Source organism: Myxine glutinosa, chromosome 14 (assembly GCF_964187855.1).
Source record: "Myxine glutinosa chromosome 14, kmMyxGlut1.1, whole genome shotgun sequence".
Classification (NCBI taxonomy): domain Eukaryota; kingdom Metazoa; phylum Chordata; class Myxini; order Myxiniformes; family Myxinidae; genus Myxine; species Myxine glutinosa.
Window position 1 is genome coordinate 52,003,581 of NC_136274.1, and position 16,432 is coordinate 52,020,012.

At 48.6% G+C, this 16,432-nt stretch overlaps 1 protein-coding gene across 12 annotated transcripts in view; it reads right to left on the reverse strand.

The window, feature by feature from the left end:
* The window catches only part of LOC137439766 (uncharacterized), a 99,804-nt gene extending 85,776 nt beyond the window's left edge, over positions 1-14,028 (reverse strand). For 5 of the 12 annotated variants that reach the window (XM_078768252.1, XM_078768251.1, XM_078768249.1 and 2 more), the window contains exon 1: positions 13,915-14,001. In XM_078768252.1, the coding sequence (XP_078624378.1) occupies positions 13,915-13,948 (34 nt within the window). In that variant the 5' untranslated portion in view covers positions 13,949-14,001. Of the gene's footprint in view, positions 1-13,914 lie in introns of all 12 variants that reach the window. The other 7 variants (XM_078768242.1, XM_068135838.2, XM_078768256.1 and 4 more) reach the window with 4 other exon arrangements.
* Between the last annotated feature and the right edge of the window lie 2,404 nt (positions 14,029-16,432).

Genomic DNA, 16,432 nt, shown 5'->3' on the forward strand with positions numbered 1-16,432 from the left:
GAGGGGGCTGGATGAGATGGGAGAAGATGGGGAATGGGAGGAAGGGTGCTGATATGTAGGGCTTTGACACCACGTATGGACGTGAATGGGAATTATTGTATCCACACAACCTCTACAAAATGGAATGGAGGTCTCAGGATTCCCCTAGTTAAAGTCTAATGCAGGAACAACAACAAACAACAACATGCATTTTAAGGCCATTTTCCCTGCTAGAGCGGGGGTTAGCCTTGCGGTCACCATGACAATCTTCTCCATTTTGCCATATTTTCTGCATCTCTCCTTGTTAACCCCCTTGCCCGCATTTCTTCTTCCACCATCTTTAGCCAAGTCTTTCTCGGTCTTCCCCGTCCTCTACTTCCTTCTACATTCATTTCCATCACTCTTCTCAACCAGTCACTTTCATCCTTCCTCAACACATGACCAAACCATCTCAACCTGTTCCTCTTCACAGCATCAATCACAGGCTCTATTCCCATCATCTTTCACAATTCATCATTTGTCTTCCTCTCTCTCAACGATACTCCGCACATCCACCGAACCATTCGCATTTCCACCCTTCGTTGCTGCTCTACATTCATGACCCATGTCTCGCTCCCATAAATCATAACACTTCTCACAAATGCAGCATACACCTTTCCCTTCAGGTTCAACGACACTCCTCTCCTCATCAGCATGCCACTCAGTTCCCGAAACTTCTTCCATGCACATCTCACTCCAGCAACCGTTGCCGAGTCTGATCCACCTTCTCCATTCAGCATGTGTCCGAGGTAGCAAAACGTTTTCACACCTTCCAGCTTCACGCCGTCTCCAAGATCCAACTCAACATTTCCTCCATCTGCAGCTCCCTCTGTGCACACCTTACATTTGAATGTAGCTGCCACACTGGTTAATGACCCTCTCAGACCACTACATTTTTGATGAACCCACTCAGCGCACATTGTACATTGAATGGAGTTCACTCCGACACCCTTCCTGCACACAGCACATGGCCACTTCCGAGTTCTTTCCACCTCACCACATGCTTTACCACTTGCCATCACCTTCGACTTTCCTATATTCCCCTTCAGACCTTTTGTCTTCATGCAGTCCTTCCACTTGTTCATCTTTTCCTTCAGTACATCCATACTTTCCGCATTCAACACCAGATCATCTGCATACAACAACTCCCACGGTAAACCCTCCTTTACGTTCTGAGCCAGCACCTCCATCACAGCTACAAATAGTAGTGGACTTAGTACCGACCCCTGATGCACTCCCACCTTCACCTCAAACTCACCACTGTTCCCGTCCTTCGTTCTTACAGCTGTGCGTGCTCTTTTGTACATTGCCATCACGACTCTGATCAACCATTCCTCCACTTCTAACTTCATCAATGCCCATGTCAATACTTCGCGTGGAACCCTATCGAATGCTTTCTCCAGATCAACAAACCCAAGAAACAACTTCTTCCTCTTCTCCATGTACTTCTCCTGCAACTGCCTCACAATAAAGAGCGTGTCTGTCGTTCCTCTTCCTGGCATAAATCCAAACTGCATTTCGTCAATCTTCACCTTCTTCCTTATCCTCCTCTCCAACACCCTTTCCAATACCTTCATCCCATGCTCCAATAACTTTATCGCTCGGTACGAGCCACACTCCAGAGGGTCACCTTTCCCCTTGTATAGAGGGACGAGGGTACTCAGTTCCCAAAACACTGGAATGCAGCCTTCTTTCACCACCAGATTACAGATCTGTCATTCTCTTCACACCCCAACTTCCTGCTGCCTTCAACATATTGTTGCGGTTTTGAGTTTTGTATAATAAAGGTTAAATTTCCCCCTCATAGTTAGTCACACGAACAACATGTAGCCTCGCGATAGTTCAGTTATTTCATAGTATGTGTAAAAATAGTCCTTTTCCTGTGTTAGTTTTGCGTTGAGTAGAGTAATGAGAGTAGGTCCTTCTCATACTTCCATTGCCTTATCCCGCCTCCATTGCCTTATGCCTCTTACGCCTCTTTGTGCTGCCTTTGGCTTTTTGGCGCGAATTAACACGAGGCCGGCCTGGAGGGTCGGGTCGGGACCGAATGAGGGCGGCAGAGAAGCTGACGGTAAGCGCGAGCCGCCAATCAGGGCTCAGAGGGTGTGGCTGCAGCACTGCGTCACAGGGCGTGGCTGGAACGTTCGATAAGGCTCAGGGCGTGGCAGATATAAGCCGTTGCGCAAAGCCACCAGGAGCAGTAAGTGGAGTAAGAGCGTCGAGCAGTTGGCGGTGAGTTGGCATTGAGTGAGGAGTTGAAGGAGCGCGGTCAGCAGTGGAGTTTGAAAGATACGAGATCAGAGAGAGACGCGCATGAACCGTATGAGCGCTCCTAGTAAAGTGACGCTTGGTTAAGCTTGAAGCCGAGCCGCTATAGTGCATTGGGTTACGAGAGTGATAGCGCGCTGGTGGCTAAACGCGCTGTGGAACCGCCAGCCGCACCGAGAGACGCGTACATTCCTTCCCGCCTTCCTGCCTCATCATCTGCCTTTGTTCAGGAGATGCGCTACGAGGATCCTTCCACCGCCTGCTTGCCATCATCGCGGGACGGGCTGTGACCAAGGAGAGCAGGACGGGGCCGTTCCTGGACGACCAAGCCGGCGCGTTTGGTCTGAACATCATCCTGCCTGCAATCCCCTATGTGAGTGTGAACGGGCCCGAGTCTGGGTGTTAATAATAAGACTGCTTAAGTTCTGCTCTGTGTCCCTGCTTCTACCGATCATTGTACATAATATTGGGGAATAATAATTAAACCTGTGTTCTTCCTTCCATTCGATTGTTCTTGTGATTTCCATCATTGACTAAGCGTGGTACGAGTTAAACCGCTCTAATCGGGGTCCAATATTAACGGTGACTGCACGGACCACGTGGCACGCAATCCATCATCCGCTCGGTGTACTCAAATTACACGTGGCTCGTGCGAGGCTTGGTTCCCCGCTTCCGTGGCGGCGCGGGTATTTAGGTACGAGCGAGACTTGGTCCCGAAACCCTACCTTGCGTTTGCCCGGAAGAGGCGTTTCAAGTCTCTTGGTTACGCCAGGCCCAGAAAGAACAAGGGACTTAATCCCCCCTTGGTAAGGGTAAGAAGGGCGGCGGAAAACCGTAACAATATCTCCCACAACTCCCGTCGGCCCTCCCGCTCTTCTACTCTTCATTGCTTTTATCGCTTCCTCAACTTCCTTCTCAGTTATCTTCTCTGCCGGTCCTAAAACTGGGTTACTCTCTATGTTGCCATCCCATTCATTCTCTGTATTCAACAGCATTTCCATATATCTTTTCCATCTTCCTTTAATTCCATCTGGGTCCACAACGATTTGTCCCACTTCATCCTTCAAGTAACTCCCCCCCATCACATCACACGTCTCTTTCGCTATCTGACCCTCTTCTGAATCCAAGCGTTCTCCGAACATTTTCTACATGCCTCCTGCGCCTTTTTTTTTTTTTTTTTTTTTTTTTTTTTTTTTTTTTTTTTTTTTTTTTTTTTTTTTTTTTTTTTTTTTTTTTTTTTTTTTTTTTTTTTTTTTTTTTTTTTTTTTTTTTTGTTGTTGTATACAAGATCGAGGCTCGTGAAAGAGCGAAAATTAATCACACAGAAAGACAAACAGACACATAAAACAAATAACATCGGGAGCGGTAGACAAGATGGGGAGAGAGGGGGAAGGACACAAACACAACATTTGAGAGCAGGGACCGAGAGACATGGAGACATCGAGAGATCTGTGGGAGGGAGAGGGCTTTGGGGGGGAGGCATGTGAAGGGGGGAGGCATGTGAAGGGGGGGAGGCATGTGAAGGGGGGGGGGTGGGAGAGGTATAAACATATGGACACTGCCAGGATTTCCAGGAAATAAGTTGGAATTTCAAAAAGGTGGATCTGGGGTGAATTAGTGGGGGTAGAAAAGATCAAGGTTATGGATGGGGGAAGATAAGAGATGGTGGTGAACAGCTGTTTTAAAGACCTGGAGGGAGGAGAGGGATTGAAGGGAGTGTGGGAGTTTGTTCCACAGGCGGGAGAAAAGAGGAATGAAAGAGTGAAGGTGAGCAGAGAGCCGAGATTTCGGCAGTTTAACCATCAGAGGGTTGCTGGCAGATCTTGTGCGACCTGTAGGAATATTTGGGGGACAGAGCACGGAGAGAGCTGGGGGAGCAAGGCCGGAGAGGAGTCGGTAGAAGACAGAAAGACCACCCACCTGCCTGCGGTGAGTGAGTGAAAGGCCCTCAGAGATAGCTTCATCGTGGGAGATTCCAATGATTTTGAAAGCTTTGGATTCAACAGCGTGAAGCCGAGCCAGGTGTGAGGCAGGAGCACCAGCCCATAGGGGAGAACAGTATTCCATTGAGCTGCGGATGAAAGCCTTGTATGTGGTGAGGAGCTCAGGTGTGCCGAGGAAGGACTTCGCACGACGGAGGATGCCCAGTCGGCGACTGGCTTTGGAGGCCAGCTTGGAAATGTGGTTTTCCCAAGAAAGATCATGGCAGATAGTGAGACCCAAAAGCTTGAGTGACAGAACTTCTTGGAGAGGATTGTTGAGAAAGTAGATGGGAGGGTTGTCCAGTCGATCTTTCCGGAGAGACATAGTAAGAGAGTGAGATTTGGCAGGATTGAAAGACATGTTCCACTTGTTTGACCAGTCTGTGATTTTGTCCAGGTCTTCAGAGAGTGAGGAGGCTGCAGACTGCCTATCTGAGGGAAGAGGAATGGAGCGGCAGAGAGTGGAGTCATCAGCAAAGAGATAGAGAGGATTTTCCAGAGAGTCAGAGAGATCATTGATAAAGACCAGAAAAAGCACAGGGCCCAGCACACTTCCTTGGGGAACTCCAGCCTGAACAGGAAGGGGAGATGAGAGAAATCCATTCAGGGCCACACGTTGACTACGACCAGAGAGGAAGTCCGCAAGCCATGCATGGAGATTTCCATGGATACCATAGGAGGAGAGTTTGGTGAGCAGAGCTGGGTGCCAGACCGTATCAAAGGCCCTTGATATGTCAAGGGAGACAGCTCTGATTTCCTGTTTGGCATTCAGGACCTCCATCCATTGTTGAGACAGCAGAAGCAGCATGTCCAGAGTAGAGTGACCTGGTCTGAAACCAAATTGATGATCAGAGATCAAGCCATTGGAGAAGAGGAAAGATTTCATATCCGAAGCAATGATGGATTCCATGACTTTGCTGATAATTGGGAGCAGGCTGATTGGTCTGTAGTTGCAAGGATCTGTTTTTGCACCTTTTTTGTGTAAAGCGGTAATGTTAGCTGATTTCCAGGATGCTGGCAGATGACCTTGAGCAAAAGATAGGGTGAAAAGAACAGAGAGAGGGTGAGATAGAGCGGCAGAGCAGGATTTTAGGACCCGTGGGCTGATGCCGTCTGGTCCAGTTGCAGAATCAGAGTCGAGGTTTGACAAAAACTCCTCCACCTTGTCAGGAGAGAAGGACACAGAGTCCAGGAGCATTTGGGTTCGACTGGGAAAGGTGGGAACAGAGAGAGATGGGTTTGGGACTAAGGATTTCGAGGCGAACACAGAGTTGAGGCATTCGGCTTTGTCACGTGCGATGTCAACTGTGTGGCCATTTGAGGTAAGGGAGGGGATGGAGGGGGAACAAACACCAGAAACGGATTTGACCAGACGCCACCAGGATTTGGAGGAAGGAGACAGGTTTGAGAGTTCATTCTTGAGTGAGGAGAGATAGTGCTTCCTGGCACTCCTGAGGGTAGACACACACTTGTTCCGAGCTTGGTGGAAGGAACTGAGATTTCCTTCAGTTGGATTAGCCTTCCAAGAGGCAAAGGCAAGTTGTTTCAGGGCAACAGCCTCACCACAAGATTCAGTGTACCATGGACGGGAGGAAGGGTAAGACAATTGAAGGCGAGATGGGATAAATCTGTGCATGAGGGAGATCAGTTTGCTTTGGAAGAATTCCCAGGAAGAATTGATGTCAGAGGCAGTGGAGATGGGAGACCAATCCAGACGATTGATGGCTGCTTGAAGACCGTCCCAGTCGGCCTGAGTGAAATGCCAGACTCGTCGACGCTGAGGAGGCTCTCTGAGAATGGCCAGAGAGATGTCCACTTTGACAAGTACATGATCAGAAGAACCGATTGGAGCAGAAGAAGAGCAGCAGACATTAGCAGGGAAGTTTGTCATAACCAAGTCTAGAAGAGAAGATACTCCATTGGCTGAGATCCGGGTCGGGAAATTGACAGATTGTGTCAATCCCAGTGAGTCACAGAAGTCCTTTGCTGAGGTGCCATGACTAGTGAGAGAGGAACCCACACCCAACCAGGTGGCATGATGACAGTTGAAGTCACCACATATGAGGAAGAGAGAGTTGGGATGAGTGGATAGAAGTTGGTCCATGTTGTCAGACATTGAAATGTAGATGGAGTCATCACTGTTTGGGGGACGGTACAGAACACATATGAACAAAAGGTGGGAGCGGAGAGGAAGCCGTAACCAGAGGTACTCCTGCGGGTGAGGAGGAAAGAGAGCAGTGCAAGGAGAGTGAGGAAGAGAGTTTTTGACAAAGATAGCCACCCCACCACCAGGCCGAGGCTCAGGTCTATCATACCGGAGGAGGGAGTAACCAGGAAGAGATATTAAGGAATCAGAGACATCTTGAAGGAGGAAAGTCTCTGTTAAGCAGATCAAGTCTGGATTGTCAGAAGCAACCTGTATGGAGAGATCAGTCAGGTTTGAGCGAAGGCCCCGGATGTTTGAGGTCCATACCGTTAATGAAGAGAGAGGGGGAGCATCGGGTACAGGACAGGGGAGGGGAGGAGTAGGGTAAGATGAAGGATGAGAGGGGGAGGTAGGGAGAGCAGTTGATAGTGTTTCAGATGTTGCAGAAGAGTTCCAAGAAAGGGAAGGATGAGGAGGATGAAAGGTTTGCTGGTGAAGGGATGCGGCACAGTGAGGGGTTGTTTGAGGGGGGGCAGAGGAAAGTAGAAGGTTTGGGGGGGTGGAGGTATGAGATAGAAGGGAGACGAAGTGGGGAGGAGGCAGCTTGGAGGAGGAGGGGGGAGGAGAGAGAATTGGAGAGGAATGGTATGGGGGGAGAATTGAATGGGAGGGATTGGGGGGGAGTTTTGAAGGGGAGGAGTGAGGGGGGAGTTTAGGAGGGGAGGGGCAAGGGGGGAGTTTTGGAGGGAAGGGGAAAGGGGGGAGATCAGGAGTGGAGGGGCAAGGGGGGGATTAGGAGGGGAGGGGCAAAGGGGAAGTTTAGGAGGGGAAGGGCAAGGGGGGAGTTCAGGAGTGGAGGGGCAAGGGGGGAGTTTAAGAGTGGAGGGGCAAGGGGGAAGTTTCGGAGTGTAGGTGCAAGGGGGGGGATTTGGATGGGAGGGGCAAGAGGGGAGTTTAGAAAGTGGATGATTAATGAAAGACGAACATTGATAACAAATTGGGTTTGTTGTGATTTTCAAGTTAGCAATCCGGTTCAGGATGATGGAGGAGGGATGGAATGAATGTGAATTTAGACCATGTAGTGAGGGAGACGTATAAGATATTGAATTTCTTTTTTTTGAAGTGGAATGAGTTGGAGAGGAAATTGAGAAAAGCCTTTTAAATAGGAAGAAAAACAGCGTGTTGTAATATACCACTGAATAAAAAACAGAAGGGGAAAGGTTAAACATATTTAAAAATATTTAAACAGAACTATGAACAATCTTATATGCACAAAAATACCAACGGGGGGAGAGCCGAGAGGGACCACCACGAGTCACGTGAACAGGGCAAACGGTAGAATGGGGAGGAGATAATGGTGATAATGGTGATAATGGTGATATATGATATGGTGAATATGGTATGGTGAATGTGTGTATGAATATGGTATGGTATGATATGGTGAATATGGTAATAATGGTGATAACAAGGAGATAATGGGGGTGGGGCGAACAGCACACCTGGACAGAAAATACAGGATGAGACAACAGTACACGTGGAGAAAAGAAAATAAATGTTTTTGTTTTTTTTTTGTTTTTTTTTGGGGGGGGGGGGGGTGGGGAATTAGAACGTTAGACAGTATTATGTTCGGGGTGCAAGTTTGCAGCCTTCTTGGCTGCCTTATAACTTTCATGCTCTGCTTTTTCTGCTCCCGTACCCTTCGCCTTCTGCCACTCCTTGAACTTCTTCCTCTTCTCGTCAATCCTCTTTCCAACTTCATCATCCCACCACCATGTTTCCGAGTGCCTTGGTGGTCCTTTTGTCCATCCACATACCTCACCAACAGCTCCCAACAGACTATCTTTCATTGACATCCAACCACGTTCAAGCTCAACCACATCATCCTCTACCCTACTCAGACAGCCTCTTTTTTAATGCCTCCGTTACTGTCACCTCTTTCAACCTCCACACCTTCATTCTCGGTTGGTACTTCACCCGCCGAGCTCTCCTCGCACCTTTCACCCTTATGTTGCAGACAACCAAGTGGTGCTATGAAACAGCCTCCTCCCCCGGGATCACCTTTGTGGCCCGGAGGTGCCCCCTATCTCGTCTACGCACCATCAGGTAGTCAACAGTTGTCGTCGACCCACCTGACATGTATGTAACAAGCTTATTATCCCCTTTCTGGAACTGAGTATTACAAATCAACAAATCAGCTCCATCAAAAAACTCCAAAATCATTTCACCTTCTCCATTTCTCACACCATATCCGTAACCCCCATGAACTCCCTCAAAACCGTCCATACTCCTTCCCACATATCCATTTAGGTCTCCTCCTACCACAACAACTTCCTCATCTTTCACGTTTTCCATCAGCTTCTCTATCGCACACCAGACTTGTCCTTCTCTTCATCGCTCCGACCAACCTGCGGAGCATATCCCGAGATGACGTTCACCAAGAGCTTTCCAATCATCATTATCACCATCATCAACCTATCACTCACTCTAGTCACACTCACCACACTGTCTACAAACTCCTCAGAAAACAGGACACCAACACCATTCATGCCCTATGGGCACCCTTGCCACACAAACTTGTATTTCTGTCCCTGCCTACCCTTCACCATTCTCACACCACTTCCCTTCCATCTCGTCTCTTGCACGCAACATATGTCCACTGTTCTTCTGATCAATACTTCCACCACTTCTCCTGATCTCCCTGTCATTGTCCCTACATTCCATGTCCCAAACCTCAGAAACCGATCTCCACTTCGGGCTGTACCCTGCCCATATGTAGTTGTAATTGTCATGGTTCTCTTTTTGAGGCAATGTTTTTATGGCCGGATGCCCTTCCTGATGCCAACCCTCTTTGTCGCCTCTTACGACACGCAGGGATACGGTGTACCTATTCCAACCAGGGTACACACCAGGGTACACACCAGGGTACACTAATGCAGGAACAAATGCCTTAATCGGGCTAGGGTTCAACAAAAGCAGGAATTCCACTGGGTGGGGTGGGGTCATTGTCTCATTCAGTCCGCTCACTCATCTATTTAAGCATGTGGGCCCCGCACTCCCACTCCCTTAGGTGGGGGTAAACCAGGGTCATGTTCCCATAGAAACAGCAGCATTATTAGGAACAAGCTGAGCCTGGTGTTGGTTTACAGGTTAAGGTGGCTTGCTTAATATCTTAGGGTGTTGAGTTTGAGCCCCTGCAGTACCATTGAAATAACACGAGGTTGGTTGACTCAGCCTGTCATCCTTCTGAGGTCGGCAAAATGAATACCAGCCTACTGGCAACAGGGACACTGCAGCCGCGGCAAAGCAGCACTTCCAGAAAGTTATGCAACCAACAGCCACAGGCTGCATATAAAACAATAGCAACTTAGGAACAAACTCAGAGGTCCAATGGACCGCCTTGCTTCTATCATTCTTCTTTTTCTTTTTGTATACAAGATCGAGGCTCGTGAAAGAGCTAACATTAATCACAAAAAAGAAAAATGGACACATAGAACATATAATAAGGGGAGCGGTAGACAAGATGAGGAGAGAGACTGAAGCACACAAGTACAACATTTGAGAGCAGGGACATCGGGAGATCTGTGTGAGGGAGAGGGCTTTGGGGGAGGAGGCCTGGGAAGGGGGGGGGACGTGGGAGAGGTAAAAAACACATGAACACTGCTCGGACTTCCAGGAAAGACGTTGGTATTTCAAAAAAGTGGATCTGGGGTGAATTAACGGGGGTATAAAAGATCAAGGTTTTGGATGGGGGAAGATAAGAGATAGTGGTGAACAGCTGTTTTAAAGACCTGGAGGGAGGAATGGGATTGAAGAGAGTAAGTGAGTTTGTTCTCTCACTCTCTCACATCACACTCTCTCTACCTGCAGGAATATTTGGGGGACAGAGCACAGAGAGAGCTGGGGGAGCAAGGCCGGAGAGGAGTCGGTAGGAGACAGAAAGACCACCAACCTGCCTGCGGTGAGTGAGTGAGTGAGTGAGTGAAAGGCCCTCGGAGTTAGCTTCATTGCGGGAGATTCCAATGATTCTGAAAGCTTTGGTTTCAACAGCGTGAAGCGAAGCTAGGTGTGAGGCAGGAGCACCAGCCCAGAGGGGAGAACAGTCCATCCTTAGGGAAGAGGAGACTGCTGCAAGAGATTAAGGAGAAACAAGCATTCTGAGTATTGCGCTGCAATACATGTCCCCTACCGGCAGTCTGTCGTCCGGAAAACTGTTGGGGAAATTACCAAAGTTCAAAGTGCCATTACTTTGTCAAAAATGATCGAAACGTCGTGAAGTTCGAACTTGATCTGTAACTTATCATGAGGAAACCATGTACCAAGTTTGAAATAATTAGCATTAAGAGTTTAGAAAAAAAAGTCCGGAAAACTGTTCTTTGCGTGACGGACTGACTGAGTGCAAACCTATAGTCCCCCTCCGGTGTGCACCGGAAGGGGACTAATAAAAGCGAATACATTTTGGTGGAACATCAAATCAACGAGGGTCAGCTGCAACAAAAAAAAAAGAAAAAAAAGAAGATAATAAAAGAGGAGCCCGGTTCAGCAAATTGAGCCCCGAAGTAAAAACATCCTCGGGGATTGCTGAGCAGAACTTCAATCATGGTCCAGGAAGGTACTATTAAGGTGAGAAAGTTGCAATCAAATAGGAATGAAGCCGTGGAAACCTCTGCAGAAAACAAAACAAAACAACAGATTGTTGGTGGAATACACACACGTGCACGCGCGCACGCACGCACACACACACACTGTTACGGATTCGTCACTTCCGTTGTGGTGGTTTTCATCCACTGTAAACATTTTTGATTCCATGTACTATTATTGTTTTCAAAAGGTTTATTGTTTATGAACTGTTTTCAAAAGGTGAAAAAGTTAGAGTTAAAAGAAACCGGAAACCAGATCGGGAACCGGACGACGAAGAGGAAGAAGGAAAAGAAGGCGGAGCGAGTGGAGTCGGACAAGAAGCATAGTTGCTTTGCGGTCTGGAGCGAACGTTGGCGAGCAAGAGTCACGAGTGAACTACGGGTTTCCCAGGAAAGGGATTCCTGCGACAGAGTTGTTATCGCTGTGACAGATCAACCTGCGTGTCAGGTTTTGCGGTCGATTCCGAAGAGAATCGGTGGACTGCCGTTACGTCTCGAGTACGGGCCGTCGGCCATTTTGACTCGCGCGCTTTGCGCGTCGAGCAAGGTTTCTTGCCTTTGCGCGTCGCGCAAGGTTTTTCTTTGCTTCGCTACAGTCGTTCTCACCGCATTCAGACGTATCTGGGGTGTGTGTGTGTGTGTGCAACGTGGCTTTTGAAGATTAATTTGCGGTTCGCTGACTGTGAGCCGTGGAACGTCCATACCCGAAGGTGTGATTTCCAAGTCGCCTGGAGGGCGCCTTTGGATTTCCCAGTCGCCTGGAGGGCGCCTTTGCACAGCTTTGGCAGCAGGACTGTAACTGCCAACCCAACGGGATTCTGGTCTCGATTGGACATTGATCTGACGATCGCTGGAGCGAATCAACTTTGGCTTGAAGCCGGGAATAAGAGATAAGAGATAAGAGATAAGAGAATAAGAGAATAAGAGAATAATGTTCTTGGTTCACTGACTTGGAGCACAGTGAGTTATATGTTACGAAACTGATGGTACCATCATAGGACATAATTATATTGATTGTACTTTTGATTACTATTATTGTTGTACTGTTATTCTTGTGTGATCTTAATACAATATTTGTTTGTGAGTAACAATTGGTATGGCTTCCCCATTGATCTTTGACATACAGAATAACACATTTTTCTGCCGTGACTCCTCTCGGGGCTCGGAGGTACACCGTGACCAGGGGGTAGGGGAGGAGCACGTAACACACACACACACACACACACACACACACACACACACACACACACACACACACACACACACACACACAGAAAGACAGACAGACAAAGAGAGAGAGAGAAATTATTTTTTAAAATGAAACCTCAGCCATAACTGTCCACACCAACCATCTGGCAAGAGCTTTTATTTAAGTGTTTGTGGCGTCTCAGAAAAGAAAAGAAATCTCAAACAGAAACCCCGTTAACATGATTGCGACTGTAAACTTTACTCCAATGGAAATAAGTTTCCAGAAAAGCAGAGACGAGATGAACCTAGGACATGGTACAAAGTACAAGGAGTGGCTCAGAGTGGAAGATGAGGGTGAGGGAAAATATAAAGAGGGAATGGAGGGATGCTCGACATCAAAGCGACGACAGTTCTTGACATGTCTCCAAACAAATCAAACACTGCTCCAAGAGATACGGGATGTTTGGAGTCGATTGTGAACATGCGTGTGCATGGAGAAGAGAGGTGCTTTGGCATGCCGAGGGTGGATTAGAGCCAAGTCCCAGAAAGGCGACGAAACTGGCACACTCCAGTGCAGGTGACAATCGGGTCGGCTTCCTCAGACTCCCCCTTCACCCCAACCCCAATCAGACCTACAGGCAACTACAGCCACTCTCTACCCGAGCAATGTTCAGGAATACAGGTTTTACTTTTGTTTTGAAGCAAGCACACCATAAAGTCAAAACAACCGTTATTTAACTTGCTACGATCAAACTACAGTGCCCCAGTACCAAATCAATTAAACTACTTACACACCATCACTACCTCTTCAAAAAAAAAGAAAAAAAAAAGCACCAAACATGACGACACCCACCCCTATCTCCCCAGTCACCCCTCCCCCCCCCACCCCCATCACCAACATCTTTCCAAATATCTTCCAGTTTTTGTCAACAAACCCCACCCAACACCACCACTCCAAACATCTTCCAGGACCTGGGAACTAACCCCCTCACCTCCACCACCACTCCAAACATCTTCCATCACCTGCCAACAATCACCATCAATGCCCAGCACCCCCACCACCATTACGCATTGACAACATTTCCCTCCAACCCCCTCTACAATAGCATCCCATTGCTCTCCCCACGAATCAACCATTATAACATCCAATTAATCCACAACCCAGGCTATCCTATTCTTACCAACCACCATGCCCTTACAAATTCATCCATGACCATAGCTAGTCTATAACACCACCGACCCCTTAGACATTATCCACACCACTCAGACCGCCCCCCCCCCCGACCCCCAATACAAATCACCCACAGCAAGTATTTCCACCGCAAACGCATGACGAACATCAACAGCCCACCGCCCCTCGTCCCCCAACCATTGCTTCAATAATATCCTCCGATCGAACAACCATCACTTACTCATTACTCACTCTCTACCTGACCTTTCCCTTCACTTTGAAGACCCCCTGAAGACCCCCCGCCCCACACCCCCTTTCTCCGCTTTACTGCAACAACACAGCATTAAAGTACAAGGCCTTCATCACAGGCCTCGGAGATTTGAATAATATAATGCAAAACCAATCTTAAACAACAAAACACGAGATATGAAGCCGCGGAATTCCAAAGTCTGCCGGAATGGAGACGGGTCGAACCCGCCAGTGAAACACCGGCGAAATGCGCACCTGCCGGCGTATCCACGTCCCCGCCATCCGCCATGGCGGTCACGTCACTCGCGCAGTCGCGCGACGGAATCTTCTTCCTCCTGTAATCTTCCTCCTCATTTCTTCTTCTTCTTTTGAGTGTTTATGGCGTTTTCAGAGCCGCGAGGCTCTATACACGCCACGCACCTGAACGTAACTGTGTTGTAAAGAAAATATGCTGAAAAGGAGGCCTATGGGATATCCATAAAACGATATAGGTCTCCCACACGCTTTCACAAACTTTAGGACCGCCTTGCACAAACGGGGATGCTTCTGGTTTAAATGACCAAAAATTACGGGCAGGTCAGACCCACCGACCCCCTCCTCTCTAACGATTTTAAATAGAAGCAACCTAGTCCTAGGTCCGTCATATAGGCGACATACCATAAATAGGTGAGATAAATCTTCGGGTTCCCTGCAGGTGTCGCAGGTCCCTGTCGGGTGACACCCTATCACGTGAAGGTACGCATTAAGGCGACAGTGCCCAAGTCTGAGCCTGAAGAGAGCCACCTGGTCTCTGCGGGACAACTGGGGTAGCCGAAAGGGGGGGGGGGGGTCACGACTGGATTCACCCTGTAACAGAACCTACCCTTCGTGGTGGTATCCGACTGGGATTGCCATTTTTTGACGATCATGCCCCTGACCGCATTCACAATTCCAGCCGGTCCCAAAGGGATTTGGGTGACGTATTCGGATGTGAGTGCACACCTGGCTGCAAGATCACAGGCCTCGTTCCCTCCGATGCCCACATGAGCGGGGATCCAGCACTACATGAGCGGGGATCCAGCACCACATGAGCGGGGATCCAGCACCACATGAGCGGGGATCCAGCACCACATGAGCGGGGATCCAGCACAGATTGACCACAGATCCTCTCCAAATGGCAATGTTGATCAGGTGCAGTACTTCAAGAACCAGGTCAAACCTATATCCCTCCTGTAGGGATTCTGGTGCCTTAAGTGCAGAGAGGGAATCAGAAAAGATCACGGCACTGAGAAGATTGAACTCGATTATCCATTCCAGAGCCAATACGATAGCAAAGAGTTCAGCTGTGAATACAGAGAGTAAACAAGAATGTATCAATTGAATGCAGGTTTATTAGCAACAACGATGAACAATCAATCTGCAAGACAAAGAAAGCGATGGTAGATATTAGAATAAGACAATAGATACAGAATATGCAAATAACAATGCGCAGTATTACACAAGATGAGAACGCAATAGAGAACAGCACCATACAAGAGTTGTCTATCTCCCTTTCCCAAAAACGTTAAATTGTGACACAGAATAGAACGAAAACTGGAGACCGAGAAAAAGGATCACATGATCGTCACCACCCGATCAATCGTCGGAGTCCTCTGAGGGCAGTTCGTAATTTCCTGGTCCATTGTGGGAGTCTCCGGTGGGTGGTTCACTATCGCCCTGTCCGACGCCGGAGTCCCCTCCAGCTGGTCCATCATCACCCGAACCGTCAAGGGGGCAGAAATAGGCAGTGACCGTGGAGGTGTGGCGGTGGTCTGCACATGTGGTTGGTTAGCGACTCTCGCGGGTGGTGTCATCGCGGTGGTGGAGCGGAGTGTCTGTGATGGTAAGCCCGGCGCAATGACATGTTGGGGTTCACCCTTCTGGGGAGTGGTAACAGGATTGAGACAGACTCCTGGAGCGGCGATGGGTTGGGTACCAGACATTAAGTATTTCGGTACGATTGGCATAACACTTGGCATAACGGTTGGCAGCATGCCACTTTTGCCAGTCGTAGTGGGAGTTGTCGTGCTGAAAGGCGTAAAACGTCGCAGGAACTTACGATTCCGGAGAGTGATTCTTCCGGAGCCATCCACCTTGACAACGTATCGATCGAATTGTTTTACCTCAATCACGGTTCCGGTCCGGTCCCATTTTCGTGGTTCCAGGCCGGTCTGGTTCTGGATCCGGACATGGTCCCCGACGGCCAGTGGAGGTAGTTTTGTCGTGTGTTCAGAGAGTCTTTCGATCTCCCTGGCATGCCGAATGCGCAAAGCTTCCTCACGATTGTTGCGTGTTTCCAGCCAGGTGTCCGATGGCAAGTATCTGCCTGGGATGATGGGTATGAAGTCCTTGACTGGCCTCTTGAAGATGATCATGGCTGGAGACAACCTAGTGTCCTGATCCGGTGCATTCCGGTACTGGAGTATTGCACGTTGGAACCGATCAGTGTCTAGTTCACCATTGGAACCAGTGTTATCGGTGATCATTCTTTTCGATGTTTTGACTGCGATCTCGGCACGACAGTTGCTGTGTGGGAAGGCAGTGGATGACAATCGATGGTTAACGCCCCACCGACGCAAGAAGTCTTGGGTGTCATGTGCCGTGAATTCTGGCCCACCGTCAGATGCCAATTCGTCGGGGATACCATAAGTGTCGAAGTTCGACCGCAGACATTTCACTAGGCCTTGTGTCCCGCCAGTTGTTAGCTGAATGATTGGCCAATTAGAGTAACGATCAACGGTGACCAAATAACTCC